General features: G+C 41.1%; 1 protein-coding gene across 10 annotated transcripts in view; it reads left to right on the forward strand.

Annotated features, from left to right (window-relative positions):
* The window catches only part of sipa1 (signal-induced proliferation-associated 1), a 52598-nt gene that overhangs the window by 13913 nt on the left and 11551 nt on the right, over positions 1-27134 (forward strand). For 8 of the 10 annotated variants that reach the window (XM_084731062.1, XM_084731066.1, XM_084731069.1 and 5 more), the window contains exons 2-10: positions 12757-14362; positions 15424-15548; positions 15639-15827; positions 17675-17849; positions 18186-18289; positions 19518-19675; positions 20013-20619; positions 22399-22673; positions 25337-25738. In XM_084731062.1, coding sequence (XP_084587188.1) covers positions 13255-14362; positions 15424-15548; positions 15639-15827; positions 17675-17849; positions 18186-18289; positions 19518-19675; positions 20013-20619; positions 22399-22673; positions 25337-25738 — 3143 coding nt within the window. In that variant the 5' untranslated portion in view covers positions 12757-13254. Of the gene's footprint in view, positions 1-6786; positions 6889-11017; positions 11143-12756; positions 14363-15423; positions 15549-15638; positions 15828-17674; positions 17850-18185; positions 18290-19517; positions 19676-20012; positions 20620-22398; positions 22674-25336; positions 25739-27134 lie in introns of those variants that run through there. The other 2 variants (XM_084731064.1, XM_084731065.1) reach the window with 2 other exon arrangements.

Consider the following 27134-nt stretch of genomic DNA (forward strand, 5'->3'; position numbering starts at 1 on the left):
TAAAAATTTAAGGCAACCCAAACATTTTTTTTAAAGTTAAAACAAATAGTTTATTTTTACACTGAGATTTCTTGCTCCGACTCTCTGTCGCCCAGTGACAGTCTGACTTCTACATTTTAGCGGCTTATGTTTTTAGTGTGACCACATCTGCTTACAAAAACTGCCAAAAAAGAAATGAAACTAGACGAGATGCCTCTGAGATCACACGTTAGATGACCTCAACCATGTTGCTTTACTGTAAGTCATGACGCATGTGCATGAACAGATGCAGACTTAAATCATAACAAAACAGCCCTGGTTTGTGTGTGTCTGTCTGTGCACCCCCAATGGTTACCAGAGTGGACAAGGGAGCGACCAACCAATGAATAATTAACATGTTGGTAACCCTCGCCCCCTTTTGCCCAGCCTCATTAATAATTTATTAGGCAGAAGACTTATTTTCAATTTTTGAAGGACAGATTTATAGGAGGCCAGCTCTCCTTGAAATTAAAGGTATTTGATTGTGTAGAGATGAAGCCGTATCCTTCTGTGCAGCCTAGAGGGAGGTTTGACCTCCACATATTGTACATCCATAACAACAGCGCTACACAGCAGAGCAGATGCAGACAAAGACAGCATTTTACTGACTCTTTAGAGGCATTTAACATTTCCATTAGCTGAAATATTTTCCTCTTCAGACTTTATGGAGCTAATCATGTCTCTTCTTTGAAATAAGAAATGTAGATATCAATGAGACAGAAGGAGACATGCTGTTATGCTAAAGTTGAAAGGCCCAATTAGCATCAATATGCTGTAACACAACTGACAAGGATAAAATACGAGTGGACAGGTGCTAGGATCACTTCATATTTTCTATATTGTGTTGCTCCAGCTATCATATGTGAAGGAAATAACTTATTTAAATAATGTAACTGCATTTCTATTACTATATGTGTCAGCATCACTGTGACATGTTGTGAAAACATAATTACAGCAAGAATTCAGTCAAATTCACTCTAGTAGTGACAACGCATGTGTAATATTTAACACATGGATGTGTGGAGAATTGCTTGTGCAGCAGAGAAATCAATGGTTATCTATGACAGGATCAAACTGTGGACTATAGTCATATTTATTGGCAAGAGTGCCAATCTGTGTCACAGCAAAATATTACTTACAATAATGGCTGAGATCTTCTGATATTCTTCAAAAACCTGCTCTTTTTCCTGCCACCTTGACAGCTCCTCTCTTTTTGAAATCAGACCGTTGAGCACCAGGTGCTGGTGATGCAGCAGGCTTTATGTGTCTCTGGGGACCAATAGCTCAGACTGACGTTTGCAAACAGTTTGAATGAAAAAGAGAGATAAAACACATTACAAAAAAGAGAGTGCTGCAGTACCCTCCACTTAGCAGCCTCTGGACTTGGCCCAGTTCACTGTCCGCAGTGTGGAGAAGGGGAGGGGGGGGGATTGAGGATGCCTACAGCAAGTGTTAGGCATTAGAATGAACTCATTTTCTGAATCAGATCCAGCCACATTAATACACATTTACCTTATTAAAAGGATTGCAGTTCACTGTCACATATTCTGCAGCAAAGCAGGGATGCAACCTGATCTCAGACGTAACAGGGTTGTATGGGATCAATAATGAGAGTGAGACTGTGCCAGGCTTTAAATTTCCCAAAATCAATCACTATTAGGAGTTGATTTAGACCTTGTGGTTAAAGAATCGGCAAGGCAGCTTTTAACTATAAGGATCGACAGCGACACTACAGCAGCTGACCTGGAGACTGCGAAGCCGTTTACTCGCCTGGTTAAAGGCATAGTTCAGATTATCTGATGTAGGGTTGAATGAAGTTCTTATTGAGAGTCAGTGTATTACCTACAGTAGATACGGTTGTCCCCCCAAAGGAAAAACAGAGAGGGCCACCTGCATGGAAGCTAAGCAGTGTACAGTTGTGGACAGGGTCAGCAGCAAAACATGTTTTAGCCAATTAAAAAAGGTCCCCCTAAAAAAATATAGCGTATGCTCAATTTAGAATATTTTCACCTGTTTACCTTGCCATTAGACAGCCCTTTCCACTGGGAACCACTGTTAGATAAGCTAAATATTTCTCTCTTCAAACCAACCAAACTCCATAGGAAAGATCTGTAATTTTAGCTTACAGGATGCAGGAGTTGCTGGTCTATGCATGACTTTGGTTTATCTATCTGTAATAATACTTTTAAAAGACAACACTAGTCAAACAAATTAACAGATTGAAACAGTGGTAGATCAATAACTCCCGTGTTCTGCTTTTTGCAGATTTTGCTCATGGAGTTTGCTTGATTTGGAGAAAATGCTATTTATCGCATAAAACAGCGAAGTGACGGCTAAGTAAAGTAAAAATATTCTAAAAAAAAGAGTGCCTTTAAACTAATCGAATTTTTTTTAGATGGACAAGCTTGGTGCGTGCCGACCGCCACCTACTGTTGGTAATACACTAACTATTGATAAGTACCTCATACAAACCCACTTCAAAATAATCTGTCCCTTTAAACATTTGCTGAACTGCAGTAACAAGTAACATTCATGTTGTCGGATGGTGGTATCAGTGTTGGTTTCTCCATCTTTATGTATCATTTTAACATCACATGTCAAAACAGTCTGCTTGCCTAATATGTGGAGGCATGTGGTGTATTTCACAACTTCAGTCTTCAATTTTGACAGAAAGACAACAAGCACGACATCAAGCTGAAAGTCTAAACAGTCGCTGCAAGTGATGTGATAGAGTTGATAAGGCTGCAGTGAGAGCACAACTTTTGCCACTGATCACATCTAATTACTGCTGAGCTGTTAAGCCGATTTCCACAGCTTCACCTGAGGAGAAAACAGATCAAATGTCAATCGTCTGTATCGGGTCACAATCTTTCTTTTACCGTTAAATACTTTAGCGTGGCCACAACATCAGCCTTAATTATCATAAAAGCACACGAGTTTTAGCTGACCTCAATTACTGGCAGACAGCTACTCATTCATGTCGCAGTGTGATCATAGGTGTGGAAGTGTTGAGTAGAAACGATGACGACACCCATCCTCTCAGGGTTCAAAAGTCAGCCATCTCTTCCTGTTTCACAGGACGCAGACTTGGTCGAGCCGGTGCAAAATAAGTCAAGCAAGCATGACTTCCCTAAAACGGTGTATGTTTAATACCATTCTCCTCCGACTGCAGTTTGTGTCCTCGCAGTGTTCACCAGAGGCCCATTAACCTTGTCCTGTACCTCATTTACTGTCATCAGTTAATCCAAACATATCACCTTGGGCAGTACTGGTCCTTCAAAGTGAATCTGTGACTTCATAACCTGCAGATCCTATATTTAAATATTTGGTTAAAATTATAGTACCTGGTTTAAGAAAAATAAGCTGTCACAGATGAGCATTTCTTAATTCAAAATAAGTATTTCTTAAGCATCATAATTTCCTAAAATCTTAAATAAACTCTCAGAACTTAAGGGTAATTGGTAAGCTGTCCTTGCTTTCACTTTTTAACCTGTAGTAGTAGCTAATTTGCTAATTAGATAATGATAGCTAATGGTAGGCTTAGTTAACAGTAGTTAGTGGCAGTGTTGGCTTATTTGTTCAAGTCTTACAGCCGTTCTTTTATTGCTTTGACAAAATGGATGCTGGATACGATGGGGATCGTCTTTGCCATTTTAGCCCACTTGTTTTCTTTTCTTTCCCAAGATAGCATTATTATAAATTTATCAAAAAGAACATCTCTGGATGTTACCAAAGCCTCTGTCTCATATGTCTTAAAGTTAATTGCCTGTTGTTGTTTTTGCTCCACCTTTATGTATGTTTTCATGTATGTTTCACTGTGTTTCAACTACAAAAACAACAACAACAACAGTGGTTGCAAAGTTGTTTAGCTGATTAGTTTAAGATACTGTTCGGGGTATCCTGATCTGAGATAACATAGGATGAAGCAAGATAAGATGTTATTCCTAAAGTAAGGATTTTCTTCTGTAATACCAAATTGGGAAAAATGCCTTCTTGACTTAAATCTGTAATATGTAACATGTCTGCATTGAAATGTCTGAAAAATGGAAGATATATATTGTACATTGTGTTCTTAAATGATCCCAAATGTTTCCAAAAATGCTCAAACACCTAAGAAATCCATGATTTATTCAAGATAACATGTTTCCTTTTAGCTGTTGCTAGCGAGTTGCTAGTTGCTATAACTTCCGTAAAAACACAGGATGTCTGGAAAAAAGACGGTGTACATGTAATGTGAATAAAACTTTAATATTACCTCGTCCATGAACAGGATTTCTTACTGAGCCATGTCAGATAGATTTTCATCAGCTGTTGTGGTTGTTATGTAATAATGAAGATAACAACTCCCATAATCCCACACTGATTCACATTGTCATCAAGCTGCATCTTTTGTTATTGTTTTGATGTGAGAGAGACCCATTTGGCATAATTTACATATAGTTCATTTAAGATAAGAAGTTTCTACATTGTACACAAACAGATATAATCCTTAACAGCAGATAAAATGATGCTGCTCCCCAGTGTAATTTCACATTTCCCTTTTCTGCTCTGAGGGTTTGGGGCTGACCTGACTCTGTCATCACTTCTGATGGACACAGGAGCTCAGCACACAAAGAAATTGATTTTTCAGCACTAAAATAAAGCCTAGTTTATCTAGAGCATGTGCACACTATACTGTGTTCATTACTGTCCACTGGCTGCTAACAGAGTTTTAAGCTCTGAGACGCAGGATTAAACACTGCTGTCTACATGCATTATTGAGTTTGTCGGGGAGAGAGGCCGGCTCTGGTACCATGAGGAGATCTGCGGAGGGCAGCATCCTCCCTGTGTTGTTAGTGAATGTACGAAAGAAAAAAAAAATCCTGGAGAGTGTCTCTGCTGCATGTCTGGGTCGTCCCTCCTGAACTGATCCTGTGGCAGAAGAGAGAAACAAAGACACTGTTTCATTCTGTTCATTATTTAAATGATGTAGTGCCTGAATAGCACTGCATTGTAATAATCTGACCATATAAATACACGTCAAAGTTATGATCCATGAATGGATTCATTTGGTGAATCGGCTTCAGTTAGTGATGACAGGGAGTAGAATGACTACGTAGGGTCAGAGCTGACATGGAAATACCAGTGAAGTGTATATAGGTACAAAGTCCACAGTAGATGTACTTATTATACAACAGGTTTGTATAGTGAGATTAAGTTGTAGTTCCCTTTTTGCTATTCACAGAAAACAATGTCGACATTATATACATTAATGGATAAATAAGGAAAAAACGAACTATTTTGCATGGTGAAGTGATGAATGAATTAAGCAGCCTGATGAAAGAAGCTGCTCTGTTGTCTGGTAGTACAGTACAGTACCTGGATTGTGAAAAGTAGCCTACAATTGTATTTTCTTGCTGTACAGCTAATTTTATATTTGCCTACGACCTTCTTTCAGCAGCGTACCCATCTAGATCTATGGATAGCTCATAATAGTTATACTGAAATTTGATGAAGTGCCAAAAAGAGCGTTGAATGAATAGATAAATAAATAAAAACAAATTATTTTGCTTGGTGGAGTGCTGAGGACGTATTAAGCAGTCTCACAACCTGAGGAAGGAAGCTGCTCTGTAGTCTGGTGGTACAGCAGCACATAATTCTGTATCTATTGATGGATGTAAGGTGAACAGGCTGTAGCTGGGTGGGTATTTCTTTTAGTATCCTTTGGGCTCTGCACAGGCACCTCACCTCACCGATATCACAAATGCGCAAACGTTTTGCACATCATGGTGATTTATTTCATAGCAAAAAGTCAGAAAATCAAATTCTGTGTAGTTCCTCCTCAAAGCCATTTAATACAAAGTGTTTAAGTGGTTCCTGCTAACCAACGCGGTGAGGGGTCAAGTTTCTGTTGACGTGGCGGCACAGTTGAGGTTCAGGGAGCATCAGGGGTCATGCACCGTTTCCATCAAGTGCTGCACTGACTGACATTGAGAAATATCTGAGGACGTGGGCAAGTGCATGCAACTGTAACCATACGGAGCATTTGTGTCTTTGTACAGGAGAAAGGACAAGCTGATGTGAGTTGCTATCTGTTATCTGATCACAATTAAATAGCCGTGGCCTGCTGTGTTATGCATTTGCCTTAAGAAAATGTCACAAAATTATGCAACTACACCTTAAAGACGTCTAAAATAAATTAAATCGTATTTAGTTTCAGGGTTTTTCAGCTGTATTCAAAGAAGAAATACTGGAAACAGCATCATCAGGCCAAAAGCCATGCACATTTAGAATCATAGTACAATCAGCTGTTATTGAAAGCTTTTGAAAAAAGAGCTTCCTGTTGCTGTTTATTGTCTCAAGCCTGCATAATATCTTTAAGTTCTTTTTTATAGCCACTCAGTGAGTTCTGCTATTACAGAATGATCCATTTATGATTATATTAGGTTTTGGTTTAAGCCAGACTGATATAGACTGTTCAGGGAGAAATATCCTGGGAAAACATTAAGCTGGTTATTAATCATTTATGTGTTTTTCTAGGGTAGCAGTTTTTTGGATCAAGAGGCAGTTGTTTAAATGACAAAGCTTCCCTGCTTTTGTGTTGGGAGGATGTACAGTGACATTTAAATTGTCAGGCCAATACATGCAGCTGAAAATATACTGAAAATACAAACAATTGGTTCCTAAATACAGTAAATTGAGCAGAAACCTGAGGGGGGAGGGCCAATAGACTTCAGTTCCTCTTCTCTTTGTACTTCTACGCAAGGTATATCACACACTTCTCTATAGTGGAAACACGGAGGACGAGTCATTGTCACTGTGTGTGTATTTTAATTTTTCACTAATGTGGACTAGTGGAGATTTGATGGAAGACAACAGATATCAGTAATGGTAAGAAAATGTCTGTCTTTGCTTTTAAAACAGTTGAATTGGCATCTTCTTTTCCTGTACTTGATTCTGATTCAAAGGGAGTGTGATTACCCTTACACAACGTTAAACATCGGTGAAAAATAACTAGTAGTAGATAGATGCTAAAATCAGATAGATAATGTGGATTTGAATCATGCAAATAAGTTGATGTTTCAAGTTCTGGATGGTTCCTTTACAAAGCTGGCTACAGTTCAGTCCTAGAGCAGAAAAAGATGCATCAACTGCGAATATTTGGACCTCAGTTTTCTTTTGGTATCAGTGGTTAAATGTACAGTGTCTGTCTTAATCAGTTCCAGGTACTCTGGAGCTACATGAACTAAAGTAGTTATTTTGAACATGACAGCCAAATTACTTTTTTCACAGCAGCCATTTTACCATGGAGTAGTTGTGTTACCAGTGATACTAATTAAGATTCTGTTACATTCAGGTCAAACAGAGTCAGGGTGCTGCTTTTGTGCACATTGCTTTTTTTGACGGGGGTGGGGGCATTTTTTTTATGCCTTTAATGACAGGACAGCTGAAGATGTGACAGGAAATGGGGAGAGAGAGAGTGGGGGAATGACACACAGCAAAGGGCCATGGGCAGGAGTCGAACCCGCGGCCCACAGCCTCCGTACATGGGGTGTACACTCTACCAACTGAGCTATCCAAGCACCCCGCTTTTATACACATTGCTACACTGACTACACTAAATGCATACTTGCTGCTAGTATGGCTTAAAAACACACGCAAATGTGTTTCCCAGTGGAGTGCCACCTTTACCTTTTCTCATTTTATTGATTGTGTACATATTTTATGTTTCAGGCTAAGCATCCAGCTTGATTGTGGGAAGTAAGATTGTATTTTCTTTCTGTACGGTTAATTTTCTATTTGCCCACCTTCTTCCTGTAGCAAACTCACACAGATTTATGGATTGAGTATCAGTACAGTATCTACTACTGAAATCTGTATAAACTTAAGATTGTTCAGTTAGTTCAGTTAATCATAATCATAATACTAATAATCATCTTTGTGTTTTAAAAGCAAGCAGTTAAATCATGACAGGATCATTTCCCCGCCTCATTAGTCCTGCTGCCTTGTTTTTGTAATTTGTTGAGAAATATGACCAGAGTTGCTGACACAAACATCATCAGTCATGGGCTCATTTGACTAAAGTGAAGCCATTTCACCTCCTGGGTAAACAGGGTTAGTATGAAGCATCAGTGGACTGGATGCTACATTGAAAACGGGTGGCACTAGGCTGGTTGCTATGGAAACAATGACTGATTCATGGGTTGGGGGTCTGAAGAAGCTCAGGAATACGTGGTTCGTACAAAGGTGGTGAGTGATAAGTGTCCAAGTTCAGCCCGCGCTCTGTGTTGGTGGAGAGCAGGAGTGTTTCTGGCAGATCCTGGAAGTTTAGTGTGTTGTTGGAACAACATGAAGGCAATCTGTGATTCTTTTGAAATAAAAAAGAAGAAGAAGAAGAAGAAGAAGAATAAGGAGAACCTGCTGCCAATAATCTACACTCCCACTTTGAGACAGCGGAGAAAATGGATTGCTCGCACTTTGTCAAGGCATTGTGAAGCATGCAGACGATGCTGCTCCTAATGATTGCAGATAGACAAACATCATTTGTGCCCACATGGGTAATGATGTCGGAGAAGATTTGAAGGTTCCCAGAAAGAAACATGAGCAGGGTTTTAATGCCAGCAGCCCTGGCACCTCGCAGATGATGCACAGAGGCTGCTCTATGTGAACCGGTGCTTGTGTGTCAGATGGAGAACCACGCATGGCCGGAAATGTCCTAAATGGTCATGGAGAGAGAAGCTTTGACCAATCAGAGGTGATGAAAAATGTAGGGGTTTTTTATTGCATGAAAGTTATCCGCTCCACTTCTGCAGCCTCAATCAGACAGACATGGGAGTCAGTGTATAGTCCCAATGGTATATTGTTCCATCATATATGACCACAGCCTATTTGTAACACAAGCCATTTATATAAACATTTGGCACTCATTCTATCTTCTCGCCCAGTGTCAGTTGTGATAGGCTCCAGACCCCCACGACCCTTCAAGGATAAGTGGTTATAGATAATGGAATAATGGATGGATGGACTCATTCTGTCTGCATACGCACCCACACTGAGGTCATGTCCTTTGTATTGTTTCTGGAAATATGTGGAATGAAATGATCTTAGGAGAAATTAACTTTCTAAAGTAATAAATACAAACAAACTGCCCATGGTGTTTATTTTAAGACTTATTCCAAGTCAGTAAGTAAATAAGTTAGACAGTAAATTTAATTCTAGTAGTATAAACTAAAATAATAGGTTATTGTGTTTCTCCACCAGTTACATTTCTGCTTTTTCAGGGAATGCTTTAAGGTGTCAAAATGACATAAAATATAATGTAAATTAGCATGTAAAGTGTGATAAAAATTATGACTTTTTGATACCTAGAGTTGCAAAAATAAAATACTAACTGTGCCCCTGCATACATAAATATGCATCCTGTCTCTTTCCAGTTATTTGAGTCCACCATTCCAGCAGTCCCTTCTTGTATTAGCATTTAGATGTATGTGGATTGTGAATGCTTCTTTCAATATCATTTTCATAAAATGCTGGGTCTCTCAAGCTCTGCTGGGAAGACGGTGAGTTAGTGCCTGGACTGTCTGCGTCAGCTTGTTTCAGAGCGCTGAATGAGCAGAGCCACACTGCCATTCTAAAATGCACAGTAATGTTAATCTACACTTTTAAATCCTCAAGTTAGTTGTCTTCTGGTAGTTGGTGGTGTCCTTTAATCATTTTTCCCATTTTGAAATGTTAATGAGTCATGTAGCACGTTATTGTAAAGAAAACAAGTGAAATATAACATATTTATAAATATATAAATAAGTTTAATATATATAAGTCTACATTTAACAAAATTAGTTCATTTTTAGTGCTCAAAAGCAAAACTTGAATGTCTACCATGTCTGCCTCTAGCTGCATATTCAGTCAAGACCAATACATTTATTTTGACATATTTTTATGCCACAAAGATGTATTTCGGTCAACAGCTAGCTAAAGCAAGAGAGCCAAACCCCAGAGCTAGCTTGCTAGCTAGAAATAGTCACAGCTAGCCTTCGCTAAAGCTGTGTAACTATTAAAATTTCAGTCTAATTTTGGTGAACTAACATCTTGATAATTAAGTTTCTTGGCTCACATAAGTAAAGCAGGAGTTGAATCCAGTCATGGAGACTGAAAAAAGCTAAATTAATGCTAAAAAGGCAACTAGCCAAACATTAGCATTAGCAAAGCTGAAAGAACCAATTTTGTTTGTTGATATTGTGTTTTCCATTTCATCATCATCATCATCATTTCCATCATCATCATTCCCTTAAGGTATACATCAGTGACTTATTTATTTATTTATTTTGTGGTAAAACAATACATTCAAAAGCTTTTTTTTCCCCTCAGTTTCAGCTTTTCAGTTACTGCTCTTATCTTTTTAGGGCAGACGTGTCTGATGCAGATTGCTGCATCAAACAATATTAAGCAGTAATATGTTACAAAGCCTATTTTCCCTCTTTTTGAGGAGCTAAATATTCCACTTTTGTATCACAAAAACTCAAACATTTTTGTACTTCAAAAGTGGAATATTTTTGCTGATTAAATGCTACACTTCCTGCACAGTGGGCATGTCCAGTGTCACTGAACGTCTTCTAGATGATAGAAATGCATTTAAACACCTGAGCACACATGAGTGTATCTTGAGGCACCATTGAAACTACTGATAACCTCTGATTGTGACAGCTCAACATCAGTATCTTGTTTGCATCCTTCTAAAGCCTTTTCACTGCTAAAATGAAACTGATATATTCTCTTACTGCGAGGAAATGGAGAGAGTGTGACTGAAAGCAGGCAGGGAAGGGAAACAAAGATTTTTTTGTGACTTCCTCACTTTACAGCATTTTACGTGTGTGTGTGTGTGTCCGTGCGTTGGTGTGCTGGTGTATGTGTGAGTAGCTTTTCTGGTAGCAGCTCTGCACCACTGCACCTGCTCTTTAGGCTGCAAGCGCGAGAGAGGAGATGCATGTGAAACAGCTAGACAGGAAGAAGCCTCATACCTTATTGAGTGCGACACAAGGTTTCGGCTTGAGTTGATTGACGTCAGTTTGGTCAAAGACAGGGCACCAGTGAGAAATGATGACAGAGACTGGCTGATCTGTACCTGAAACACAATCAACTCTGTTGGTAAGTTGAAGTTGAAACCTTAAAACGATGAATTGTGTCAAGGCTTAAAAAAGGGAAGCAGCTACTTCATATGTTTTAGCACAAAGCTGTTGCCTTTAAATGACTCTTAACCTCTACAGTGACTTAACAGCTGTTTTAAATATTGCATGCTAGTTATTAATAATGTTTCTGTTGTTATTCTATTAATAGTGGTGCAGGAGTAAACTAACACAACACACACTGTTTCTGTTTGTGTGTGAACGTATGTGCGGGTGAGAGTGAGTTTACACTTATTTCTCTTGTATGTTGGCACACTGTCAGTAAGCCAGGAAGGCCCCCTCCCCTTTGTTAATACTATTCTATTGTGAGCGTGTGCAGCGTGGATGTGGTGAGCATTTAGTCTGCTATGGAACTATTTAGGGAAACTTTGGAACGGAAAGTGTGTAAAGGAAAGAATAATAGTGAAAGAAAACAGAAAACAGAGGTACAAGGCATTACTCAACAATAAAACACACGTCAGAGCTGCTTGCTGCTTTAGTGCTGGAATTCAATACTTGTTTATCAAAGCCATTCTTCTCTGCAAAGTGTTTCTGTGTACTCACTGACAAGCTGCTACAGTTGAATATAAAGCTGTCAATTAGGATAATAGCACTGTGGGAAAGATGAGAATGAAAAAGACGTTTCTTTCTCTTTTTTTTTCGTTTTTTTCCCAGTAATATTTTATTGGAAGGTGTACAGAAATATACAAATACAATAAGAGTGGAAAGAATTGTCCCTTCACGTGTTGGTATTTCTCACTCTGGCCTCCACCAATATAAAAAAGGTGAAAAATAAATAATAATAAATCAGACAAACATGCTAAGTGGCAGAAAATGCTGCTTTCAGCCTCTCAAGTATGGATATTTCTTTAGTTTTTGGACTGACAAAATGAGACATTTTTGGACTTTGACAAACTAGGATGGACATTTCTCATTATTGGCTGACATTTTATAAACTGTGCAGCCTTGTATTAAATATGACAATTACATTTAGTCCTTGTTCTTATTTGATTACCTCTAGTAAATAAAACAGTTGGACTTGCAGGGGCAAGTAAAAACTGACTTCAACCGAGTGCATTCCTGACCCTCTTGCCCAACTGGGCAGATGCTGTCATCTCAGTACCAGGCTCAGGGACAATGATTACAGAGCACCATGTACAAATTAACTATTAATAGTCAAGTCAGATAATAAGTTTTAGCAATTGTCATAAGTATATTAGTCTGGGCTGATCAATGAATGACAGATTTGGTTTTTTCCATCATGGACGTCATCAGGTCCTCTAACAGGGATGATGACAACAGGGGTGCAAGCAACTCCCAAAGAAGTACTATCCTTCTGTGTGTGAGAGAACAACTAAAAGCAATAATATTTAGCTGCTTTGATGTGAGAATTTCACCTCCAAAAACATATCCTTACAACAGGCAGGACCACTCCAAGAGAGACCAGAAACTTTTAGGACATGACCAGAACATGTGTGTTAGTTCAGCTTGGGATTTTGCATTTCTACATCAGGGTAAAATTTTGAAAGTTTAAATTTGGAGAGATTGATTCAATGTAAAACCTTAAACTGGATACTTTCTCTTTTTATTTCTACAGGTGGCCAGTGGACCAGACCAAAAGGGAAGCAGCAGGCACTGAAGAGTGCAGACGAATGGACGCCATGTTAGAAGGGTGGATAGAGACAAAGCCTCTCCTACACGGAGGACAGAGAGTTGGGCTCCAGTGATGTTCCTCTCATCTTTACACCACAGGAAGGAGCACCCCACAACTGGATCACCTCCAAAACACGTACCTGCACACCTGGATGCACCCCCACACAGACACAGCTGCATATTGTCCTCAATCTTCTTCATTTACACTCAAGAACTCAAAGTGTTGCACCTCAGAGAGGCATCTATGAACACCCAAAGGTTGAGAAAGTTCGGCCATCTTAAGTGGTGTGAATGAGGACTGTATTTGCTGCTTTCACTTCATCTTTGTGCGCACTTCTCCCGTTTCACACCAGCACCATAGAGACCAGGACAGAAATTTAACTGGGAGAGCAGAAAGCTCTGGAGAAAAGATCGTTGGACTGGAGTCGGTTTCTCAGGCACCATGCAGTCAGATGACCTCTTCATCCGCAAGTTCCGCCGTCAGAACATGCGGCCTCCTATCACCACCGTCAGCTTTGACCCCAAACGTGAAGCAAGCGTGGTGGAGTGGCCGCCCCGGAGGGAGGGCGATGGAGCTGATGGGGACAGCCTCACCCCGAGCCGCGTGGGGCTGCGGTCAGTGGGCCGGGGCCACATCATGCAGAGAAGCAACAGTGATGTAACCTTGGGAGATTTGGACTCCTCCGGGAAGTCAGGGGGCAAAGCGGCTCGGGCAGTTGGCGAGAAGGTGGGTGCGGGGTCTCAGGGGGATTCAGGCGTGCTGCTTCACAGGGAATACGGCAGCCTGTCCTCACTAGAGAGACAGACTCAAGCCCAGGAGGCAAGCACAGACGACCAGGGGCCCCTGAGTCCAAATGCCCTCCGTTTCAAAGACCCTTTCCTGCTTTTAGGACTGCAGGGCAACCCACCTGAGCCTGACGGGTTCTTTCGGGGACTGTCTCTTTCCACAGGAGACTCTCCGAAACCTGCCAAGCCGCCGAAGCCTGAAGGTCTAGGTAAGAAGACCAAACCCGTCCCACCTCTGATCCCTCAACCAGGTCCATATGACAACGTCGGGGGTGGAGCCTGGGTGAGGAACTTTGCCCACTACGACGTCCAGAGCATCCTGTTTGACCTCACCGAGGCAGCCACAAACAGAGACAGCATTGGACGCAAAAAGAATATCACCTCAGGAGCTTCAGCGGCCTCCCAGCTGCGCCCCCCCTCCCAAGTCACCCCATCCTCACCTGCGCAGGGCGGGGGAGGCAACGGGGGGAACGCAGATGATCCTGAGCAGTCGCTGCTGCTGGACGAAGGTGATGGCAACGATAATGAGCTCTTGCTCAGCTGCCCCCACTTCCGCAACGAGACGGGGGGAGAGGAGCAGGTGGGTCTGGGTCGATCCCAGGGCAGGCGGGGACTCTGGTCAAGCCTGCGAACCCCAAATGACGCAGTGTCGGTCCTGGAGGAGCCCAGAGAGAGTAACGTCCAGCAGCAGGGCAAGAGCAACTACTTCATCGAGCACGCAGACCTGGGAGCCCATTACTATCGCAAATATTTCTACATGAAAGGTACTTGCAGAGCGAGTCAGCTTTTATTTTGGCTAATGTGTATTTATGCCCAGTTGATTGAGACTATAATATCACAGTGATGAAAATCAATTTCAGCTTAAATGGAAGTACACCGTGGAGTTGTTCAGTCAAGGATCAACAATCGCTTTTCAGTTCTGAGCAGGTTTTAATCATTCTCATCTTATCATTGAAGGACTGTGCCAGAAATTGTTAGGGGGGGTGACGGGCAGAACATGGCAGAAATGGAATAAAGTATTCATATGTTTTCACCAGTCCACCATATTGCACTGCCATGTTTCTACAGTAGCCCAGACTGGACAAACTAAATACTGGCTCCAAAGTCCATTTACATATGAAGATAGATATGTCTATTCCAAACAATGGAACTGCCTCTGCCTGCATACTTCCACACATCCTTTACATTTGCATGGATGTTAGAGTGTTTTCACATCAGGTATGATTGCTTCGTGCTCAGTTTTAAATGTAAAGATACTGATATCACGTGAAACTAGAGGACCTAAGGCATCCAGTGGTACCGGCCAAGTCATATGGCCATTTTAAAACAGTTCCCTTGACCTCAGACCTCAAGATATCTGAATGAAAATAGGTTCTCGGGGTACGTAAGAGCCTCCCCTTCACAGACATGCTATTCAACATGCAGTTTTTGGCATACAGCTTATATTTTTTTTCACCTTTCTTAAATGATATTTGAATATTTCCTCTGTGCGGGTTAGGGCACCACAAAGCAATTGTGCTTAAGGCACCCAATTTGCTGGCAGTAGCCCTGCAAATAATAAAGTTGCTTTTCAGCTATATGCAAAGGACTAGAGTCCTGTTTCCATATTAGGGCTTCAGAATCAGCAGCTTGTTCCTGTTCATTCATGTGGTGGCTGTGATAATGAATTTATTACGTTTATAAGATTCACGGCCCCTTCCCACCCTAATAGTTCTCATTTGAGCACCATATTTTAACCCAAACACTGTCACTGTTTTTGACTCAGTGCAGCACTTCCATTATTGTTCCTCACAGTTGTATTTATGTGACCATATTGTCATCACAGAACACCAGAATTTCTTCGGCATGGACGATCGCCTCGGTCCAGTGGCCATCAGCTTCCGTCGAGAAGAGAAAGAAGGATCCAGTGGCGCTCAGTACAATTGCAGAATCATCTTTCGCACCACAGAGGTAAAACCTTCACTTTTCTCTCCTCCGGTTCAGTTCAGCGTGTGTAAAATCGATTCAACTGGATGTGATGAATGTGAATCGTCTCCACAGATGAAGACACTGCGAGGTTCCATCTTGGAGGAGTCGGTGCCTTCTGCTGCTCGTCACACAACCCCTCGGGGATTGTCTCCCAAGAGGCTGCTGGAGTTCATCATGCCTGAGCTGAACCTGCACTGCCTGCGCCTGGCCTCAAACTCCCCCAAGGTCCGGGATACCCTGCTGAAGCTGGACGAGCAGGGGGTGAGTTAAGGCCATGTGTGCTGACACTAAACACTGCTGCATGCATCAGACAGACAGAAAGCTTTTCAGGACATCGGATAGTAACAAACCGCAGCATAAAAGCTCTTTTTCAGAGGTCAAACTGGAGCATCTAATAACTGATATTCTGAAGTGTACACCTACTGTCCACAGCAATCAATCAGCTGTCTTTAGATGGCAAAGTGCAGTTATTACATCTGCTCTTTATATATGATTAGTAAGTGCTAATTAATGTTGGTTTACTTATTTCCTCCATGCATGTTCTTTGTTCTCCAAAAATAAAAAAAACCCTAAGTATCATGTATAAATCTGATACAAAATATTTTTAAATGAGGAAAAAATAAATAATATGTAAAAAAAAATATTAAAATGATAATATATCATCCAATATATATATAATCATTATAAAAGGGAAATAAATAATGTTATAGTAACTTGAACACTAACATTAGACGGTAAATGCAAAACCATAGTAGCAAAAAAGGTTGTTATTTTCTACTGTACAGTTTTACTGGAAGTAATTGAATTGCCATTTTCTTGCTTATTTTTCCATTTCATTTCATTTATTTTATTTGTAAGGACAACATGCATTAATCAACATTTCTGTACATGTGCCAGTGTTAGCCAGCTGGCTAATTTTCAACTGCAGTCCTTTTGCTGAGATGTTTTGAAACCTATAAAATGATAAAATTCTCAGAACAGTGACAGCAGGGCACCATAAAGACAGCAACAAAGCATTCACAAGACAGAACACAAGCCATGCAAAGCAACAAGAAACAACAGAATAGCAATACAATTACACAGCAACAATAAATGTCAACACCATTTTGGCACAAGCAACACATAGCAACAGCACAACAATCCTTTTTATTTTTTTCCTGGAAGTAATTTTAGCTTCTATTTAAATTTTATTTTCAGTTAATAATTTAAAGGATATGGTAACAAAAAAATGATATTGCGATTATTTTGACAGATGCTGCATTGTGATATGACTCACATTTAGTGGGAATGATTATTTTTGCATCACAATTTTCATTTTCACTAAAAACAACCATTAAAATTATGATGATGTGACATTTGTTTGGGTCTGTACCGAACAAACTCCTTACATCTGGAAAACCAGATTTGTAGTCCAGGGCACCTCCTTAATACTACGGCTCTTTCTTATAATGGCTTTTTTTCACATATATTTTCTTTGATAAAAAGTTGCAGCTTCTGTGATGTGGACTTTTCACTTGGCCATATTGCAATTTTGATAATCTTTCGATTAACTGTAATTGTAATTTTTATGACTTTTTGTATTTCATTGCAGACATTGCTGAACATTTAAAGCCACCTACATCAAATATCAGCATCTAGCTCCACCATTGAGGTTAACTCCAGAAAAACATTGAACCACTTTGACAAACTAAACCATCTTTGTTTGAAACATTGAGCCGCCTGCCCTGAACTCTAAGGGGGATTGAGAGGGCAAATGATGTAATGTATGGTGTGGGTGTGCAACTTTTTACAACAGATTTTTTCAGACAAGGTTTTTAAGATGTAAAGTGAGATGTCGAGTGATCAGGAAGCCAGTTTCAGTGAAAACATGGTATAAATAATAATAACTTTATTTATATAGTACCTTTAAAAACAGAATTTACAAAGTGCTTCGACAGACAAAACAAGAGCAGGATGTCCAGGAGGCAATACAAGAACAGAAACCAAATAGTAAGGCCAAACAAGCAAGATTATTAAGGCTAACTTGTGAAATGAATGCTAATAGAGACATATCTAATACTGTGGTGGGGATAATTATAAACCCTGTGCTTCTCTGTCTTCTGATGTAGCTGAATTTCCAACGAAAGGTTGGAGTGATGTATTGCCGGGCCGGGCAGAGCTCAGAGGAGGACATGTACAACAACGAGAGCTCGGGGCCGGCATTTGAGGAGTTTTTGGATCTGCTCGGGGAGCGTGTGCGCCTGAAGGGCTGGGAGAAATACCGAGCTCAGCTGGACAACAAGAGTGAGCTGAAAACACACACCGCCACACCCCGATCCATTGGCTGGATCTCACCTTGTCGCAGGACCATTATCCGAAGGGCATCAGTGCAGCAATGAGAGCCTGAGATAACTGCTATCTGGCCACATGTAATCTGAGTAATGTCTGCGAAATAGCATAGTCACTGCTGATTATCTGCAAGCTGTTTTCCCTTCAGTGAGCAGCAGAGAACAGCAAATGGGACACATTTCAGCCTGACTGTGACAGTTTGAGTTTAGTCTTTCATTCAGAGACATTGATGGATTTTGTTAAATCTTTTTGTGTGACGTCCGTGTTTTTGTGTGTCTTGTGCTTTTGTAGCGGACTCCACGGGGACACACTCCCTCTACACGCGTTACCAAGACTATGAGATTATGTTTCATGTGTCCACTATGCTGCCCTACACAGCCAACAACACACAACAGGTAAAATAAACCCATGAGATATGACGTATGATTTCCTTTTCCTGCCCTTTGTGTTGCAGAAGCATTTTTTCATCTCACTGAGTTCACAGACTGACAGTGTTTCACCTCTCTTCCTAAAGAAATTGCATCAGTCTCGGTACAACCTTCATTACCCATCTCTGTTCAGACTGTCATGCTTTGGTAAATGCTTTAGAAAAAGCCTCTGTGCTCCGCAACAAGCATGACATAAAAATCCTGCCCCCCAGTGTTCACTCCCACCATGAAGGTATTCACTGTCGCCTCACAGGCAGCCTTCCTGTGCAGCTGACTGTCGGCTCTTTATGTTCAGTCTGTGCTTTAAGCCTGTTCGCTGTCACTCACAAAGAAACTGGACATGGCGAACGAATGTAGATTAAAGGTTTAAATATGAAAAAACATGGTAGTGGCAAAGAAAAGGACACGCTTTAAATTGTCCGCATTGCAGTTTTAGTTAAATATTGTGTTTTTAGTTTCAGTTCTGGTTTCATTTCAGTTCTGTTTGAGAGACGTGGTATTTTTTTAAGTCATAAAAAAGTTCCCTGATGCTTCAATGACCTTGATGTAACAAACTCTGTAGTCTACTACTCAGCTCTGAAGTACTGTATTTTTTAAGTATTGAGTTGTGCTAACATCGATAGTGACAGCCTGGTAATATCATGAAAGGATATTTTATAAAATACTTACTGTGCTTGAGGTAATTAACTTCAGCCCTATTCTTTTCTCAAGTTAGCCTTTGCTTCAGTTAACAGCCTTGGTTTCTAATTTGTTTGTTGTTTGGATCCCAATCAGTCATTTCCCTGGCAAACACTACTCTCCCTGAGGTCTGTGTTCAAAGAAAATACATATAATCAACACAAGAAATTTACACCTCTACTACATACAGACAGTAATGTAGTTGCAACATCACCACTGCATTCAACAGTAAAACTAGAACAATAAAACTAAATAATAGTGCTAATAATTTCAGTGCATTTGTGATGAGAAAAGTTGATCTTCAGGAGACTATTTGAAAGCACTACAGAATATTCCATTATATTTTGAATTGGTGCCTGGTGCCTGGATTTCGTGTTTTCCGCTACATAAACAAAGACATTTCCACCATAAATGCAGAAAAGGCACATATTGGTGGACAATTGGTTTTCAGTTGACCATAATGACTGTGGCCTGCTGGTTTAATATGCTCCTCTGTGTGTCTGTTTTGCTCCGTCAGTTGCTGAGGAAGCGACACATCGGAAACGACATTGTGACAATCGTGTTCCAGGAGCCAGGCGCCCTGCCCTTCACTCCAAAGTCCATCCGCTCCCACTTCCAACACGTCTTCATCATCGTTCAGGTTCATGAGCCCTGCACTGACAAAACCTATTACAGGTCTGACTCTCTGTTAAACTGTCTTCAAAATAAATCCATCTTTTTACCCCCTAGAAACGACCTTACCCTCCTCTTACAGGCTGAAATCTCTTGAGATGACCACGCAGTGTCATAGGAAGTGTAATCAAAGTAGAGTCAGGTGTTACTGTTGCTTACATTATAGTAGTTGTGGGGCAGCTCAGGAGAAAATCTGTGCACGGCTGCAGCAGATTCAGTGTAAATGTTTTTGATTCTGGCGAGAACTACACCGAAGCACTGAAAACAAGACATAGATGAGGTGTCTCTGCAGTCCCCTCTCCCTTACTCTGTCATTCCTCTTTTCCTTTCGTCCTCTCAGGGTGGCGGTGACACGCTCTAAAGACATACCATTATTTGGCCCACTGTTCCCTAAGGGCGCCCGGTTCCCGCGCTCCCCTGCCTTCAGAGACTTCCTCCTGGCGAAGGCAGTGAATGCTGAAAATGCTGCAGAGAAGTCAGAGAAGTTCCGCTCCATGGCCACCCGCACACGGCAGGAATACCTGAAGGACCTGGCAGAAAACTACGTCACCACCACACCCATTGACTCCTCCACCAAGTTCCCCCTGCTCTCTCTGGGAGGCAAGCGCAAAGACAAGCTGAAGGGCGCCAAAGGGGCCGAGCTGCACAGCGCCGGAGCGTTGGTGTGGGCTGTGATGGTCAACAGTGGACAGGAAGGGGAGGTGGGAGAGCTCAGGCTGCCCTGTCTGCTTGGGGTGTCAGCGGAGTCGGTGGTGCTCATTGAGAGGTGCACACGCAGGGTGGTGTTTAACTGCTCCTGCAGGGATGTGATTGGCTGGAAAGCAGTGACAGAGCCAAAGGAGGGCGGGCCCTGCTTGGATATCTACTACGAGCGAGGGGAATCAGTGTCGATCAGTGTGATGGAGAGCCAGGCGGAGGATATACGAGAAGTGGTGCAGAGGCTAGAGGTGGGTCATTGTGTCTGGATTTTAAATTTTGCAAGAGATGTCTGCTGACTCTCTAATTCATTCATACATTCATTCACTTACATGGTTGACCACAAAATTCTGCTTGAGAGGCTGAAGCACTACATTCTGGGACGGCTGTCTGGATACCATCCATGGATATCAGGGACGGCTCTGATGTGGTTTTATTCTTATTTAAAAAACAATTTTTTGGTTTCTATTGGTGACCATTAGGATTAAGTAAAAAAGAAGCACAAATTACAATGTTAAAGAACAGCAAAATAAATTTTGAGTTGTATTCTTGGCATTCTATAAACTACAGCTTCAAACTTAAGCGTGTGTATTGGAACTGGTGGCATGTTGGCAACGAGTTTTGATACCAAACTCTAGTGACCATGTCTGCCCCTACACCTCAGTAAATTTTGGAATTCCTCAGGGGTCGATATTGGGACCAATTTTGATGATTTTTTTATGCCCCCACTTGGCCATATTATTTCATTACACTGTTATGTTGATGTATCTTTCTGTAAAGCAACATTTCAAACCTCTCCATTCATACAAACTGTCTAGTGAATTAAGTCTTAGTCCTCCATAAGTTCATTTCAAATCAAATGTCAGAGACCTGGGTTTGCTCTTTGACTCCAACCTAACTTTTTAGATGCACACAAATAAGGTTATCTAGATTTGTTGCGACCACCTGAGAAATACTGCTAGGGTACGATCAGTGCTGACTGTTAATGACCCCAAAACTATTATTCATGCTTTTATCTCCTCATAGTTGGATTATTGTAAAGGTCTCTTTAAGGGGCGAGACCTCTAACAATAAGCAATAACAGAGAACACATTACCCCAATTTTAATGACCTTGCATTGGCCGCACATTTGTTTAGGACTGATTTCAAAATTTTACTTATTAATTTAAAAGCCCTTCATGGTGTGGCCCCAGAATATATATCTGAACTGCTGTGCCACTGCTTACCAGAGTGCAGCCTCAAGTCCTCGAGCAGAAACAACAATTTGCCTGAAGAACTCCAGCTTGCTACATCCGTATCGTCTTTTAAATCACTTTTCAAGACTTATTTTTTAAAATGATTTTCTTGTAATCTTAATTCTTAACTATTGAATTAGACTGGTGGGGCAGCACTGTGGTGCAGTGGCTAGCGCTGCTGCCTTACAGCAAGAAGGTCCTGAGTTCGAATTCTGTGCAGAGTTTGCATGTTCTCCTCGTGTCTGTGTGGGTTTCCTCTGGGTTCTCCAGCTTCCTCCCACAGTCCAAAGACATGCATGCTAGGTTAATTGTGACTCTAAATTGCCCATAGGTGTGAATGTGAGCGTGAGTGGTTGTTTGTCTCTGTGTGTCAGCCCTGTGATGAACTGCTGACTTGTCCATGGTGAACCCCACCTCTCGCCCAATGTCAGCTGGGATAGGCTCCAGCCCTCCACGACCCTTACGGAATAAGCGGTTACAGAAAATGAATGAATGAATGAATGAGTTAGACTGTACTTCGTCCTTGACATCGCACATAGGTCTTGCACTGTTCATTATATTTTAAAGTTTTATTTCACAAATTGTTTTTACATTTTATTCACATATTTTATGTATTTTTTTTATCATCCATTGTTTTTATGTTTCATTCCTCTTTTATTCCTTATGCTTGCCTGTTTATACAGACATTATTGTGTATTTTTTTGTTGTGTTTTATGTAGCACATTGTAACACTAAACTTCATTATTATATTATTGTTATTACATCATTCATTGTCTTTTTCTTCTTCTCCTGCAGCTGGTTACTCGAGGCTGTGAGGCTTTTGAGGTCACCCCCCTGCGTGACGGAGTCGGACAGCCCGGCTTCCTGATGAACGAGGAGGGTTTTGTGACAGAGCTGCAGCGGTTCTGTTATGCCGAGAGCGGAGGCCTGCAACTGTGGGCTCGTGTAGTGAGGCTGTGCGGACACTCGCTGGTTCACCTGAGTCCTGAGGAGAGGACCAGGCTGCTCCGCACTGCGCACAAGATCCACATCACCGTTATCCCACCGGACGAGAATGGCAAACCTCGCAGGTGGGTGTCAACCTCATACATGACACAGAAGTCCACACATAAGTTTTTTATTGGTGTTGTGTCAAATCATAACAGTTATCTGAGGGAACTTCATATAAAGCAGATCACTCTTTATAAACCCAACAGTTTGCACCAAGACTGAGGAAAAACTTGATTTAAACAGGCAGAAACCTCAAGTAGAATCAGCCACTTCTGACATTAAATCGCATGAAAACTTGTTCATTTGACACAAACATTCATTCCTTGTGATTGTTATCCAACTGACAGCACACACTGTGCAACTGGAATTTATTTTGATGGTTGAACGAACTTAAAAAAAAGAACAATAAAAATATTTCCTCAATGTTTTTATGTTCATATGACAAAGCGGATCATTTGTGTTCGCTTAACACAACAAAAACACATTATTCGAACAAGAGTTGAAGGGTTTTTTTTGCTGAAAACAAAACATTTTTGTTTTCTTAACAGTCAAAGCAACATTTATTTTTAGAGGTTAAAGAGGTTTTAAGGTGCAGAAAATATAAAAGGAAAGCATTTGTTTGTCAGTGTGACTGAATAGTTGTTGGTTCAACTTAAAATCTTATTAAAGTTTATTGAAGTTCAGTTAACCAAAATAATAAAAAAAAATCCCTCCTCCAAACAGCAACTGTCCAATAGCAACCTTAACTAGTCCCTGCAGGACATGTTGATCGGGCTCTAAGAAAACCAAGACTCAGTATCGCACGAGTTTGGATGGTGGCATCTTTTTCATAGTCTTTCAAAAACATGAAACACAAGAGCACACATGTGAGGAATGGATTAAACTTTGACTTTATCTGTTCTAATGTGAGCTGCAAATGTTAGCATGTCCAGCTGACTAGCTTACTAGCTACAGTAACGTTACTGCTAGCCAAGCTTGTCTTAGACACCATTGCATTTGCCAAATTCATGGCCTATACCCAGGGGTTACACTGGGATTTGTTAAGTAGGGATTTGAGGAGGGTGTGGGCTGGTGCAGAATCAAAGTGGGCTGATGGTAAACGCACCTTTCTGGCTCGCTTGATTGCTTCGATCTAACCTGGGTTAACTTAGCTCTTACTCCAGCTCTCTTTCTGGGGCAGTCATGGGCCAGCTGGTCTGGCTGTGTGGCCTGCACATTATCTAATACCTGCATTTCCTTTTCTGATGTTAATGAGTGTATTTCTGTCATCTGCTGTTAGATTTCTGCATCTTATTTTATCATAGGACCAGTGTTAGCTGCAATGCAGCTTTAGCCTCAGTCTATTAGCAGTGACATTATATTGTACGCCACTATTAAGTAACTTTACAATTTCAGACCCTTAGCTAGCCAAGAAGAAAGAGTTGGAGATATTTCTTTAAATAATTTTATTTGTGCCATTATATTTTGTGGTTATTACGGTGGAGACACTACTACTTTTATCAACAAGGGCTTCCAAAATCAATAAAATTTGAAAAGTTCTCTGTAGTAGCTTTAAGCACTAGCATTAGCTCAAATGAAACTTAAAAGTAATTATTCAACCTATGATCAGTCAACTTTTAAGTTGAATCAGCTCAAAGTTCTTTTCTGTGCACATTAAAAGTTTTGTGTTCAAGCTGTTTACAATAAACTTTTAAGTTGAGTGAGCAAATTGGTGTTTACAGTGCAGGAGGAGGAGAGAGCGCACTAACGAGGGCATGTTTGGGTCAATAGACACAGGGTGAGACTGGAGACGGGGCTCATGGGTATAAAGCGTGCTCTAGAAAGTGAAGAGTAGTCCCAGAGGGGGGGTGAGGGAGAGGTTGACAGCAAATGAGAAGGAAGGGGTTAGTGGGACAAGTCAGGAAAACAAGAGAGGTGCTACTCTGAGGTCACGGCTTACTCTGCTGCTGATGACGGCCTGCAGCCAGTGTCACACCAGCTGGCTAACAACCAATCAATCGCTCTAATGATCACTAATCACCCTGGCACAGGCTGTCCCACTGTTAACCAGCACACTTTCCACTCAGCTGAATAGTACAGGCAATATATGACACGAACCCAAGCAAAGTGCAACAGAAACTATAAGCATTTGACTTTCATCAGATTTTCTATTGTAGTTTGTCTGACATTCACTCCTTTTTTCTCACAAAATGCCTGCACTGAAAAGTTTTTTGGTAGGATCACATTCAAATCAAATACAACTTTCCTTAAGACTTTTGAGGACATCAGGGAGTTTGTTTGTGTTCTAATTTGTTTGAGGTTGACCCACACATTTGGGTAAAATGCCTGGACCAGAAGTCGGAAGGAGAGAAACAGCCGAGGACAGAACTGTTCGAATGAATAAAAATTAAACTGGACACCGCTGCAGCTCTCAACTTTAGAGCAACATCTCAAAGCTGGCAGCAGAAGCATCCTCAGAGAACCCCCCTTAGTTTATTTATATTTCACTTCTGAAATGCTTGTTCTGTGACAACAAAGCACAAATTGTCACACAGATGTCATAATTCTTCACGGGAACTAGAGGCTCGGTGGTTTCAAAGGAATATAATGGACACTTAGACAAATATAGCTTCTTTTTTTTTCCATCTCGTCTTTGTTTTTGCCTTCTAGATTAATTTATGACTCAACACTGCAGTGAGAACCTGGATGAAAAAAGAAAGGTCCAATCTTCTTACTGAGTGTGCTGTTGTTTTATGTTCTGCAGAAGTTTCTCTGAGCTCTACCAGAAAGCCATCAAGGACGCAGAGTGTAAGCCCGGTGAGGATCAGTCTGGAGAGGCCTGGGTGCTGGATGAAAGGGAAGAAGAGGAGGCGGAGGAGGAGAAGGAGGAGGAGGAAGAGGAGGACAAGCGAAAGGCGGGTGGGGTCAGTGAAGCGGATATTATGGAAGTGCAGGTTGAGGCCGAAGAGGGCGAAGGGCAGTCGTGTGACAAAGGGCAAAGTGAGAGGAGTCACGGCTCGCTCCTCACGCCGCCCAGCTTACCTTTGTTACGGGCCACTTCTCTGCAGGACCAGCCGGCCAATCAGAGCCAGGAGGGCAGCGGCATGCAGCTCACACGCAGCTGCTCTCTGGAGAGACGGCCGCCCTTCAGGGATACGTGTGACGAGTGAGTGTTTACTGACACGTGTTACTGGTCTTGACATGCAATTATAATAAGAACAATAAGCTTTTTTATACAGCAGTTTTCAAAGCAGCAGTTACAGAGTGCTTCACATTTAATAATTCAAGTCAAAAACAGATACTCAACAATAAAAGCAATATAGCAAGCAAATTAAATTTAAAAGAAAAATAAAAACATTAGGAATTGCAGCAGCAATCTTAGAGAAACTGATTATAAACAGTTTTTTAAAAGGTGATACAAACTATATGAGTGTCATGGAGGCATCATAGAGGAATGAATGAAATGAAATGCTGCTTTGCGTGACATTATAATCTTTCTAGTTACATCTGCAAAGTGGGAGACCAGCAGCAGGTAAAAAGGCTTTTCAGTCATCAAACATGGCTGAAAATATCCTCATACTGGAGCTGAGTCATCACAATTTAATCTCACTCAGTCACTTTTCCTACAAAGGACAAGGCTTAGAGAAAGGACACAAAGAAACTGTGTGTCAATCTGCGTCACTGAAGTGTGCTTAATGCAAAAGTTTTTAAATCAGGAATCAAGGAATCAAGGTCTAAATGTATTATATTATACAACACAGGGTTGTACAAAAAAAAGAGTTGTAGTTCCTTCATACAACATATACACAAATTAATTAAGTAAGTTTTGAGAAGAATAGAATAAAATCTAAAACAAAATAAATGAAACAATATGTACAGTTAATTACATATATACACACATGCACATGTACACACTGACAAAATAAATGTGTAGTGCATTTTTTGAATAGCTCTTGCTGAATGTAAAACAGCAGCAACAAGATGGTGATGATTATATGGTCGACATCTTCACATAAAAAGTTCAGCTTCTAGTAGACAGTGTCCACCAACTGTGACTGCATTTGTGCAAAAAGCATTATCAGTGTACAAACACAGAGTGCGCCTCCCCTTGTCCTGCTGGAGTCTTGCATGTTGTCAGCCTGTGTATGTGCAACAGGGATGTTGTGCAGCAGGCCTCTGTAGGATATGGCACAACAGTCTCTGATTTCCTGTTGCTTGGCCCACTCCGAATGTTGCATTTTCCTGACCAGACATTAGCCAGAAGCTGTAGTATTGCTCTGGTACTCGCTCACCTCCACTCCTCTGGGGGTGGTCTGCTGCAGTGCATCCAGCTGGTCCGACTGCATGCTCGAAAGATGTCGACTGCATAGTTGATCCTCTCAGGGTTTGCTGCTCTTTAATCCAGCCTCCGTCTTTCCTATTCAGTGCCCATGAGTGTATTCCGGTCAAAAAAAACAGTTTGAAAGAGGGAAGCAGCAAAGGTTGAAGGATCTACTGGCTGCAGCATCTACATGCACAGCCACTGACATAGCAAGAAGTCATGTTTCACTTTAAAACATTCA

Source organism: Lutjanus erythropterus, chromosome 11, assembly GCF_056507025.1.
Source record: "Lutjanus erythropterus isolate fLutEry1 chromosome 11, fLutEry1.hap2, whole genome shotgun sequence".
Classification (NCBI taxonomy): domain Eukaryota; kingdom Metazoa; phylum Chordata; class Actinopteri; order Lutjaniformes; family Lutjanidae; genus Lutjanus; species Lutjanus erythropterus.